The following is a 13,109-nucleotide window of genomic DNA, read 5'->3' as shown; positions in this document are numbered from 1 at the left end:
TTGAGCTCCTTAATTTTGTACATGAGGAAAGTATTCACAAAGCAAGTCAACCTAATTTTATTGCCTTGAAAACTGTTTCCTAGCCAAACGCAGTGGTTCACAGCTGTAATCCCAGCACTTTGGGATGCTGAGGTGAGGGGATTGCCTGAGGTCAGGAGTTTGAGACCATCCTGGGTCAACATAGTGAGAAACTCTTAATATTATGTCTCTTAAGAAAGTAAAAAATTACCCAGGTGTGGTGGCACACACCTGTAGTCCAAATTATTCGGGAGGCAGAGGTAGGAGGATCAGTTGAGCCCAGGAGTTCAAGGTTGCAGTGAGCCATGATCGCACCACTGCACTCCATCCAGGACAACAGAGTGAGACTCCATCTCTGGAGAAAAAAAGGAAAGAAAACTATTTCCTTTTCAGAGTTTTTTTTCCAGGTGCAATTTCAGTTATTTCTGAAGTACTAACGTGTAAAAACAAACCTTTTAACAAGTGCATGTGTGGTTGATGGTGGGGAGAAAATGGAAACTTGCTTTTAAATGTCTATTCAGTGTTAAAATATATGAGTTATTTAAAACCATGGTTTTTAAATGAGAAAAACTCCCACATATATTAGAATATATGTATTTATCAAAGGAAAATATGCATATATTTTAACAAAAATTTAAGAATTTAAGTATAAAAATTGATGTAAAAATATTTGATCATATGCAGTAAGGATTGTGGCATCTTTCTTTATCGTGATGCTTTTCCATTGGCATTTTTAAAAAATCATTAAAAATATCTGAATGACTGAATCCATTCTATGCAACCAAGAGAGAAATTCATTATGCCCATGCCATGTTTTTGAGCAAATATTGAGTCGATCACTTCAGTCAGTAATGTGTTTGAATTTGGCTTCTGATCTTCATGAAGAAGAATATCTTTCAGATCATGTTATCAACGTGCTGAATTTACCTTATGTTTTTTTCTCTTTCATTGTTTCCCTCTGATGTGGCTGCTGTGTTGACAACTCTTTGTATCCCTGCTGCTGAATTTTTTTTCCATCATTAAGGAAACCTCCCAAGGTAAGCACTAATATGAAATTTGACATGCATACTGGCTTAGTGTGCAGAAATCCAGGATTTAACTCATCACTGTAACCCATGTAGAACATCTGTCTCATTGAGAACTAAAAACAGCATCCTAATTTAAAACTCATATCATGAACAATTAATATCAGTATTAACATAAAATTAGAGTGTCACTCTATGTTGACAAAGCACTTTCACACGTTATTTCATTCCGTAATGAATGCTGTAATCTTCAAAGCAAACCTGTCACGTTATTGTTTCTATTTTTTTGATGATGAAATGAGACTCAGAGAAATGAAACAACATGGGCTAACTCACAGATCGAGTGAATGGAAGAGCTGGAACTGCACGGTATCAACACTCTAGAAAGTAGAGGAACAAACATGATAACATCATAGGATAGCAGTTGGTAACTGTGTTTACTGATTGGACAAACAGTCTTTTTCTGTGCCCCACTAAGAGTAGTTTTTATCACTGGAAAAGTTCTTCACACTTTTAAATAGAGATTCAACATTCTACCAACTTTATATGCCTCATTGAAGTTCCTAGCCCATCACAAGGGCCTCTAGTTAGTTTTTATCCCACCTGCTAGCCAAACTTTGATGGCATCTTTACCAGTGAGAAGCCCAGAAGTTAAAGAATAGTTAGAAGAGGGAAGTGGGGGAATGTCAGAAGTAAGGAATCTGAATGACCATCCCCCGAATAACTGAAGATTGATTTTATTACCGGTGAGCATTTTGTTGAGTATCAGAAGGACACTTAGCACCAAAAGGAATGAGAAATTTGACCAGCTTCTGGCCAGTGATACTGATGGTTGTGGTTCTTGAGAAAGGATTAGAACAGGCTTTCCCTACACAAACTGTATGGTCGGAAGCTAAGACAAGTTGGGTGACAGTATGGAATCCAGAAAAGACAAAGCTTACTTTCCCCCGGGGTTATGAAGAACAATCCATCTTAGCTTGTGGATTATAGAAACCCACTAAAATGTTGCTTCATGCTTTATGCTGATTGAAGACATTGTCCTTGGCACTAAGAGTTCAACTTTAGCAAGGAAGGCATGTGTTGAACAAGTAATATGAGATTATTAATAAAGAGGAAATACATAATATTAGAAGAGTATTGGCAGTGGCATTCTGGCCAAATCTAGGGAATCAGGAGATTCTTCATGAGCAATTGTCAATGTAGATATAATCCCTAAAATTGGTCTCTGCTGGAACATATGAGTGCTCTTTATCTAGCTTTTATTTCCCTTTTCCTGTTGGTTCTCCAAAGTTTCAGAACAGACAGTCTTATAGTATATTTAAATATTTCCCCACAGAAAAATATCAGTGAAATAGTGTGCAGCTCCACATATGCCTACTTATTGGAGGAAAAGCACTGAAATGAAAAAGAGACACAAAAACATTTTTTAAAATCACTATTTCTTAGTACACAGGAATATTCTTGTCACTTTCTAGTGATTATGTATAGCCTAGTGGTTACATATTTGCTGGATATCCTGTTGGTTGTTCCTAAGACGTGTCATGAAATTTTCAAAATAAAATTAAAGCCGAATCATGATGTTAAAAGAAACAGTGCATATATGCCTGCCGTAAGGCACATCTGGAAAGCATAAAAATCATCTTGAAATCGAATAAATGACACAATAGAATCAAATAAAGACGGATACTAAGTAGACACAGGCCTTTCCTCATAGAAACTATGTAAATGTTGAAAGAAAATGGGAAAGGGAAAGGTACTTTTAATGATGATTATGTAAGAATAAAATTTTATTTAAAACGATGAGATTTGGGCATAAGTAATCAGCAAAAGCATCAGAGAAGCCTGGTTGATTCCATTTAACAAATAATTATTCTGCGCAGTGGATAGCTGCTGCATGAGTCAGACCTAGTCCTAGCAGTCTAATGGGGGTGGAGGAGGGGAATAGAGTTGACCCCTGAACAACACAGGTTTGAACTGCCCAGGTCCACTTGTGCACAGATTTTTTTCAACCAAATGCAGATCAAAAATAGAGTATTCTCGGGATGTGAAACCTGTGTATACAGAGGACCAGCTTTTCATATCGGTAGGTTCCAGGGAACGAACAGAGTAGGACTAGAGTCTGTGTGGATTTTGGTATACATGGGGGTCCCCACATATACCAAGGGATAATTGATATGTGCACAATATAATATAAAATTAATTGTATTAAAGACCACAAGAAGCAAAATATTTGTGAAATTCACAGGATGAAAGTTCTGTGAGGTGAGTTCTAGACCTGCATGTTCTATACAGTGGCCATTTAGCCACAAGTGGTTTATGAGCATATGCTATGTGGCCGGTGTTCCTTGAGATGTATTGTAAGTGCAAAATATAGCTAGATTTAGAAGGCTTGGTACAAGAAAGAAAAAGAATGTGAGATTGTTTATATATTGGGTTAAATATATTGTTAAATTATTTCATCTCTTTTTACTTTTTTTTTTTTTTGAGACTGGGTCTTACTCTGTCACCTAGGCACAATCTCAGCTCACTGCAACCTCCGCCTCTTGGGTTCAAGCAATTCTCCCACCTCAGCCTCCAAAGTAGCTGGGACTACAGACATGTGCCACCATGCACAGCTAAATTTTTGTATTTTTTGGTAGAGTCAGAGTTTCACAATATTGGCCAAGCTGTTCTCAAACTCCTGGTCTTAAGTGATCTGCCTGCTTTGGCCTCCTAAAGTCCTGGGATTACAGGCATGAGGGCTTCTTTTTACTTTTCAGTGTCGGTATAAAACATTTTAAATTATTTATGTGGCTAGCATTGTATTCCTATTGGACAGCTCTGTTTTAGATCAAACACACAGCTTAGTACTGAACACCTTTCAGTATGCTTCTGAAGACTTCTGCCTATTTCATTACCCAGTCAAATGCAGCAGACCTACCTTGATCTTTTACACTTTTGCTTTTATATCTGAGTCCAAGAGTGTTGCAGCTGCGTGAACTCAGTGACAGCATAACGTTTTTGCTATGCACTTTTCCTAGGAATTATTTTTACTTATCCATTCAGAATGTATTAATTCGGCAAACGTTAAATGAAAACTTTCTGTGAAGGGTATTGTACGAGGAGTTTGTGGGGCTTAAGAGTGATTAAACTAGTAGTTCTTGTTTTCTAGAATTCATAACGGGATGAGGAAGATTAGATATACTATAATCTAAGTAATGGAAAATAGATTATGGTAACATCATCATTCACTCCTTCAGTACTTTGTGTCTTGTGTCTTCAGAGGAAGAAGGCTTCATAGCTAAACATGGAGCTTCAGGAGGCCTGCAGGTATGGATAGGTTTTCAAAGGGCAGAAATTAGGGTAAGAATCAAGATGTAGGGGCTGGGCCCAATAGCTCACACCTGTAATCCCAGCAACTTGGGAGGCTGAGGTGGATGGATCACCTGAGGTCAGGAGTTCGAGACCAGCATGGCCAACATGGTGAAACCCCATCTCTACTAAAAATACAAAAAAAAGTTAGCCAGGCGTGGTGGTGGGTGCCTGTAATCCCAGCTACTTGGGAGGCTGAGGCAGGAGAATCGCTTGAACCTGGGAGACAGAGATTGCAGTGAACCTAGATCCTGCCACCACACTCCAGCCTGGGCAACAAGAGCGAGACTCCATCTCAAAAAAAAAAAAAAAAAAAAAGATGTACGTAAAGTGTAAAGGAAGACAAACAAAGTAATTGATATATTAGGAAATAAGTTGCACATCCTGGTTAGAGTATAGAGTACATGAAAGGAAGATTGTGTTTTAAAAAACTGGGAGAGTATGTAGTTTACAGAGGTTGGGAGTCTGAACTTAATCTGGTAGGCTGTGAAGATCATTTAGGATCTTTGTATAGAAAAACTACGTGATCAGAACTGTACTTGCAAGAAATTCATATGACTACCGGATGGAAGATAATGATGAGTATAGATTGTAGGGTGGATAATAATCTAGGTTCATCTTAAAGGAACTGCTTTGTGTGTGAGTCTGCTTATGCTCCGTGATGCAGCAGTAACAACCTTAAATGTTCAATGGCTAGAAACAACAAAAATACCTCTCTGATGTTACATGTCAGCGAGGTTTCCTGTGGCCCTGTACCGTATGACTTCAAGATTGAAGGAACAACCACTATCTGGGACTTGCTAATACTGTGGCAGAGTAGAACAAAAGAAAGAACCATGCAGTGCCTTCTTAAAGCTGTTGCCCAGACTGGTATATGTCACTTTGTTCACACTTAATTGGCCAAAGCAAGTCACACAGCCAAGCCTGATGTCAGTAAGGTCAGAAATTATATTCCTTCCTACTACAGGCGTTTCATGTGATGTGGCGATAGGCAGGGATGTGTAATTTCCTTACCAGGAGGGCCGGGAGTCATTTGGAACAGTAATACAATATACCACACTTTCATTATAAATCACATTTCTAAAAATTTCTCAAGGCCTTTTTTTTTTTCTCTTTTTAACAACAAAAACATCCTCAGAAACATAGTGCTGTGATTGTGGTTATGGTTGTTGTTTTTGTTGTTTTGAGACAGAGTTTCACTCTCGTTGCTTAGGGTGGAGTGCAATGGCATGATCTCGGCCATTGTGTAACCTCCACCTCCCGGGTTCAAGCAAAGTGCTGTGTTTTTCTATCTTGAAATTTCTGCAGGTTCTACTCCTCTCCCCTTTCCTTCTGCCCAGCTTTGTTCAGAACCAGATGTTCTCACTGTAACTCTGTGCCTTTAGTCTACAGTGCCACCAGCGGAGTACCAGGTCACGTGGAATATGGCCCCCAAGAAGAAAAGATATCTATGTCCCTTGTTTCTTGTTGCTGATCAATCTCCCTGTCCAGAACAGTGAAAGCCTTCTGGACCAGGGAGTCTCTTGGATTCCACTTGGCCTGAGTAAGCCCCAGAAGAGGGAACTCTTTATCAGTCTTTTCCAGCATGACTTAACTGAGAGTGAATGTTTGCAACCCCTGGGCTGCCTCAGGTCCTTTAGCTTTGATGACCTGGGGCTGTGGAGTCAGCCCAGTGTTCTTCTCTCTGTGGCTGGATACATCTGGCATGGTGCATTGAGGCAGAGGGGACTGGAGAGATAGGCACACGAAATGAGGTCTTGGTCTGGAAGTTCTGAGCCAGACCCAGAGATTGCTCATGGTAGGTGATGTTAGCGTGACTTAGATTTAATCTATGTTTTATTTTTTTTCTGTTTTTTTTTTTTTTTTTTTTTTTTTTTTTTGTGAGTAACAATAGTCATTTATCAGAGATAGCAGATAGGATCTGATAGCAGATGCTTAGACATTTGCAACCTATCTTTTGGATTATTTTTATTGAACAAGAAATATTCTGTGTTTGAAAATATCCACAACACCTTTGAATGTGCTGTTGGAGAAGTTATTTGGGTGGCTGGGTTTTTTGAGAAATGATCAGGATGTTAAAGAACTGGAAATACCACAGATTCTGCATTTGTGACGCTCCCACTCCCACCCCTCAGCAACCAGCGATGTGAATTTTGAAAATGAATGATAAAGGATTAAACATGAAATGAGTAGAGCATTTGAAAGAGTTGGAATTGAGTTAGTGCTTCATTGCTTATGCACCACTAGTTTATATGTGTACAGTGTTAAATGGAAGCTCTGTGCTGTTATAATATTGGTCTGGGTTTTGAGAGGATGATTTCCTGTTTTCAAATTTGTTCATTAAATGAATGAAAGCATGAATTAGCTCTTTGTAGAGATACCTTCTCCATGCATCCACAGAAATTTGAACTGCAATGTGGAGTAGTATTTTCCACAGACAGTCGCTTCCTAGAACAGACTGTGAATTCCCTGAGATCAGGGACAGTACCCTGTAGATGTGCAGCAAATGCTTTTGGCTTTGAATCTTTAAGAGGCTTTTACATCTTCACAGTCAGTGTTGACTGTGTAATACAAGACATTATTTAGTATGTATATATGGGCATATGTAAAGGAAATGATTAATTACATTGCCAAAAGACAACTGTTACTTGACAGATGTTTAAATGGGAAGGTAGACCTGTCAATAAAACTCACCAGTAATAACGGTGATGACTCTAGCATTCCTTAGGAGATGTGTTCAGATACAGGCTGGAGTTTCTGCTGGCAGAGCTGCTTTTGGAAAAGCAGTAGTGAAGGCAGTCCTGTGATTGCACAGGCTCTCGGTGCTGCATTTTCCTTTCAATTTCAGTCCAGTTTCTCTGAGATGAATGAAGTTTAACTCTTCCCCCTTTTTTTAATGAATCTTCACATCTTAGATATTAGGAAAAAGAGAGGAAAAAGAGAAAAGTGTTGAAATTTGGCATTAAAAGAAAAATTTCAACATGAAATGAAATCTAGAACTTTATTTGGTATTGGTATAGCTTAGTGCTCATAACATGGTGTGGTGAAATGTGAACAAATTTGATGTGTCACTTTCATATTAATTATAGCCTTTCAAATTGACAAAATTGAAAAGTAACCACAAAACAGGACATTGACAAGCTAATGTTCCTAAAACTGGAGAAATGAGGCTTTTCAGAAAGATCTGGGGCTCAATTTTCAGAGTAGATAGTGGCAGAACAGGCTGTTAATGGCAGCTGGGTCTGCAGATGTGAACAGCGAATTAATTGTACAAAGAGAGGAAGAAGGCAGTATAGAGGAGAGGACACTCCTTCATACAAAGCAAAGCAAGTCCACATAGAGCAGACTTTTTTCCCCAAGGGAAGCCCTTTTGATTTTAGATTTGAGCGCTAGGAAGTAGTGTGTTTCGCATTGACATTTTTGACACAGAACCAAACAGTCTGTACCAACTCCCACACACATGGCCTTTTTTGCCTTTTCACTTCTCTCTCTATTTAATTCAGCAAATAAGAGTACCTAGCTACACTATCCTGTACCTAGAGGGAATAAAGAAATGAGTTAGCACAGTCCCTGGCTCAGAAAACCTCCCAGCTTGGTGAGAATATAAAGTATTTAGGTTGTTGCCTGGTACATAACAATATAGTGATAGCTGTGCTACTAATGGGAGAGAGAAGTCCATCAGTAGATAATGATAATATTGGTAACAGTAGCTGCCACAGACTGAGTTACACTATGTGCCAAGTGTTACCTGTATTCCACTTATGTTCCCCCAACCCTAATTTAATGTAAAATGTGCAATTGCTTAAGTAGATGAGCGTGTGTTAGAGAGGGAGAGCTGTTGGCTAAGACAGCACAGAGGAGGGAATAATTATAGGGAGGAAGTTGAGAAAACATTGGAGGAGGTGACATTTGAGCAGGTCTTGAGTAGTGTGCGTTGTAGTTCACTGGGCAGGGAGGCAAGATGAGGAAAGGAAGAGAATTACAGGAAGGAGGAATTCCCTTATAGTTCTACATTCCCTTCTCTTTTTTTGTTATTATTACTATTATTATTATTATTAATTATTTCCTTTTAGCAGTGGGTTCTCACTAGGTTGCCCAGGCCGGAGTGCAGAGGCTATTCACGGGTGTAATTATGGCTTATTGCAGCCTTGAACTCTTGGGTCAAGTGATCCTTCCACCTCAGCCTCCCAAGCAGCTGGGACTACAGGTGCATACCACTGCACCTGGCTCTCCCCTTCCTTTTTCTTTTCCCTAGACATCTCACTGTGTTCAACATACCTGAAAGATTTCTTGGTCACAGGTGGAATCTCTCAGAGCTGAGAAGTGGCTTACCATTGACTTAATATACAGATGAATAGGGGCTTTGCTTATATCTTTTTGGGAAAGGAGCGGGAATCCAGACAAAAAATGATACCTGTAGAGTGACACCAGTCTGTTACTGTGACAGTTGAAGTAAAAATGGAGGCTTTGGAAAAGTATCGTTGGGGTGCTGCTATCTTGGGTTTACACTGACTGGTCTGTGCTATTTTAAGCAGCCATCACATGTGAAAACAAAGATTTGCATGATTGTTTAACTAAAAGGTAATTCACCAGGAAGTTGCATGATTTTTTAAGAATTATTTTTATTTTATTGTTTAGAGACAGTCTTGCTCTGTTATCCAGGCTGGAGTACAATGGCATGATCACAGCTCACTGCAGTCTTAAACCTGGGCTCAAGCAATCCTCTTGCTTCAGCCTCCTGAGTATCTGGGACTACAGGCACATGCCACTACTCCTGGCTAATGTTATTTTCTGTAAAGACTATGTTGCCCAGGCTGGTCTTGAACTCTTGGCTTCAAGCGATCTTTCACCCTCAGCCTCCCAAAGCAGTGGGGTTGTAGGCATGAGCCACCATGCCCAGCAAAAGTTGCTTTAAAATGTAAATTCTCGGCATTTTTGTTTGGAAATGAAAAGATTAGGGAAACCAAGGCTTTGTCCTCTAAGAATTAATATTGTAGCAGAACAAAGGGAATCCTATATAAACAGATGTATACATATATATACACATATACAGAATCTGATTAGACAGATATGGAAATTCAGAATAATGAGAAATAGTATCCTTAAAAGTTTTATAAGTAGGCCAGGTGTGGTGGCCCACGCCTGTAATCCCAGCACTTTGGGAGGCCTAGGCGGGCGTATCACTTGGGGTCAGAAGTTCAAGACCAGCATGGCCAACATGATGAAACGCCGTCTCTACTAAAAATACAAAATTAGCTGGGCGTGGTGGTGGGCACCTGTAGTCCCAGCTGATCAGGAGGCTGAGGCAAGGGAATCACTTGAACCTGGGAGGTGGAGTTTGAATTGAGCTGAGATCATGCCACTGCACTCCAGCCTGGGCGGCAGAGCAAGGCTCCATCTAGAAAAAAAAAAAAAAAATCATAAGGGAGTGACATTTGAGATGACATTAAAAGGAAACAGAAATTAAAAGAAGGTAGGTTTTGGCTCACTTTGCAAAAATCAGATCTGTATGTCCAGAAATACTTCTTTACAAAAATTTAAATTATCTTGACATAAAAAATATTAGATTAATCACTTTGTGTCTGAGGAGGGTTTCTGAGAGGTATTAAAATGATTTTAGGAAAAAAATGTACTTGTTAGAAAAAAAGAATGCTTGCTTTATGTTTTGCCTTTCTAACTAGATTGTAAGCAAGAGGACACAAACATGCCTAGTACATATCTGAGTTCCCTACAGCACCTAAAAGTGAAAAAGGTGACAAGTGGGCATTAGTTTATTGCTTTCTGAATTGACCATTTTGCAGTTGGAGAGCATTAGTGAAAGCATACAACTTGAAAGGACAAATGAAAGGATACAGAGCTAATGCAGTTGAAAGCACCTGCACATCTGGTTTTTATGGATCAGAAAAATGATTACAGATTACATATCTTAAAACATGGATGCCTTCTGGTTCTCCAAGGAACATAGAAGATCTCTTCTTTTTTGTTTTTTTGTTTGTTTGTTTGTTTGTTGAGACAGAGTCTTGCTCTGTTGCCCAGGCTGGAGTGCAGTGACACAATCTTGGCTCACTACAACCTCTGTCTCCCAAGTTCAAGCATTTTTCATGCCTCAGCCTCCCAAGTAGCTGGGATAACAGGTACCCACCACTACATCTGGCTAATTTTTGTATTTTTAGTAGAGACAGGGTTTCACCATGTTGGCCAGGCTGGTCTCAAACTCCTGACCTCAGGTAATCTGCCCGCCTCCCAAAGTGCTGGGAATACAGATGTGAGCCACTGTAAACTGAATTTTTTTAACTGTAAATTGAATTTTGCTGAAATGCCATCAGAGATGACTTTTAGATAAGAGTGGAGTTTGACTGTGCTATATCCTATTCATAAGTCCTGGAACTTCATTGCCTCAGAATATATATCATTCAACACATTTGCCTTATTAAAAACAGCTTTAGTAACTTTATTAGATGTTCAGTGGTTTCACAAAAATGCAAAGCTAACATTTTTAAGAGACTGATAAAGGTGGAGCAGATGTACTGCAAGCTGCAGGGAATTAAATGCTGGTTTGAGTTTTCTAAGGGGCAAACTAAGAGGAAGGAGTGGGATTCTGAGAAGGTGGAGTCAAATTTTGTTGAAAACAGTGAAGGCAGTGGCTTTTAGATTTTAAAAATCACTAGGAAATATCCATGCTTTTGGCTGTTTTTTTTAGTTGAAAAGGTATAAATGCCTTTACCAAAAATGTTCTCACAATGTTGATTATTATTGATAAAATAAGAAATTTATACTTGGGTTGCATTTTATTGTTTTGCTCAGCTATATGCATTAAGAAGTCTGCTAGGCCAGGCACTGTGGCTCAGCACTTTGGGAGGCTGAGGTGGGAGAATTGCTTGGGGTCAGGAGTTGGTACTAACTTGGGCAACGTTGCGAGATCCCATCTTTGCAACAACAGCAACAAAAATAATTAGACAAATGTGGTGACATGTGCCAGTAGTTGTAGCTCCTTGGGAGGCTGCTTGATCCCAGGAGTTTGAGGTTACAGGGAGCTATGATTGCCCTACTGCACTTTGGCCTGGACAACAGAGCAAGACCTTTTCTTTTTAAAAAAAAAAAAAAAGAAACACAAAGTTCTCTGTCTTTTACACTCCAGCTAAAATACTGGTGACCTGGTGACTTCATAATGAATAGAAGAAATAAGCAGTTAGGAGTTCTAATGAAATGATTAGAAGTCTTAAATAAAATTTTACTAGTATAATATGATGGGTTTGAAAAAAATAAGACTTTTTCTCCATAGTCATCAGTTTCTGGCCAGGCATGGTGGTTCATAACTGTGTCCCAGCACTTTGGGAAGCTGAGGCAGGAAGATCACTAGAGGCCAGGAATTCAAGACCAGCTTGGGCGACATAGCAACCCCCTATCTGTACAAAAAATAAAAATTAGCTGGGCATGGTAGCATGCACCTGTAGTCCCAGCTACTCTTGGGAGATTGAGGCCGCAGTAAGCTGTGACCATGCCAGTGCATTCCAGCCTAGGTGACAGAGCAAGACCCTCTCTCTAAAATAAACTTTTTGAAAAGTTAGAAAAAAACCAAAATAGAGAAATTGGTTTTCTCCCTTTCGAAATGTCAATGTATTTCATATTGGAAAATCAAAACTACTGTAAGACCTAAGAAAACCATGTCTCCTTTTGTAACAAACCTTGTGTTATTCAATTATAATTACATTTTGGCATGAAAGGAAAGATAATCATTCGTAAAGAGTTTATGGAACTAACAAGAGATTGGAAGGAAAATGTCAAGGACATGACAAAGGAATTATTTTAAACATCTTTAAAATTGCCTAGTAACAGTCATAATTTTTTTAGTGACAGTCAAACATATAAATGTTCTAATTTCTGTGCAGCCTACAAATTATGCATGATATGACCTTGCTTGTTATCCACCTGAACCATAGAATAATGATGCTGAAGGGGACCCTAGTGCTCATCTAGTGACCGAACCTGTATTTGACCATTGAAGGATCCAAGTTCCCCCAAACCATGCATGTGAAAGTAATGAAACATCTAAAAATATATCCTGCAGCTTGAACCTCTGCTTATTCGTATTAGTTCCTACATCTACTCCATGCTTTTGTCTGCGTTCCAACTCCTTCCCCTGGTAATATGTTTATTAATTGAAAAAATATTACGTACAGTGGCTGCCCTGTATGAGATACTGAAACAGGCACTATGGAGTGCATGGAAAACAGTCCCTGCTGCCATAGAGCTCATCGTTTAGAGTTGGAAGTAAGACCCACACAGAAGAACCAAGGCATAAAATAGGATCATATGTGAATCAGTGTCATGGGAGCTCAAACTGCTGTAAAATTTCATAGGAGGGAAAGGGGATTGGGAGATCACTCCTAGTTGAGAGGAAAATATAACAAGAATTTTTCTATTCACTTGCTTTGAGTTTTAGGGAAATCATTCAGATTTCTGGACTTCAGCTTTCTTCCTAGTAAATGTTAAGTAAAATAACAACCTGTGCTCCATGACTGGTTTGAGGGATCATGATTCTAAAATGCCTGTGATCAAAGATTTTGAAATTCAAGACATAATGCAGTTCAAAGGGTGGTGCTATTTGGCAAGCAAAGAACAGTTGTACCTATCAGTACTGTCAGAACTCTTTTTTCCTCTGCAGGGTTTTAATATTTGTCTGAATTCTAGGGGGCAAATGCTTAAAATGAAAAT

The 13,109-nt window shown here is 39.1% G+C and overlaps 1 protein-coding gene across 14 annotated transcripts in view; it reads left to right on the top strand.

Annotated features, from left to right (window-relative positions):
* KIF13A (kinesin family member 13A) overlaps nucleotides 1-13,109 on the top strand; it is a 222,749-nt gene that overhangs the window by 86,293 nt on the left and 123,347 nt on the right. For all 14 annotated transcript variants that reach the window (XM_064363016.1, XM_064363010.1, XM_064363004.1 and 11 more), the window contains exon 3: nucleotides 1,043-1,055. In XM_064363016.1, coding sequence (XP_064219086.1) covers nucleotides 1,043-1,055 — 13 coding nt within the window. The remainder of the gene's footprint in view (nucleotides 1-1,042; nucleotides 1,056-13,109) is intronic.

Source organism: Aotus nancymaae, unplaced genomic scaffold (assembly GCF_030222135.1).
Source record: "Aotus nancymaae isolate 86718 unplaced genomic scaffold, 86718_ANA_hifiasm-v0.15.2.pri h1tg000051l, whole genome shotgun sequence".
Classification (NCBI taxonomy): Eukaryota; Metazoa; Chordata; class Mammalia; order Primates; family Aotidae; genus Aotus; species Aotus nancymaae.
The sequence above is the reverse complement of the archived record's forward strand: the minus strand, read 5'-3'. Positions and strand labels throughout refer to the sequence as shown.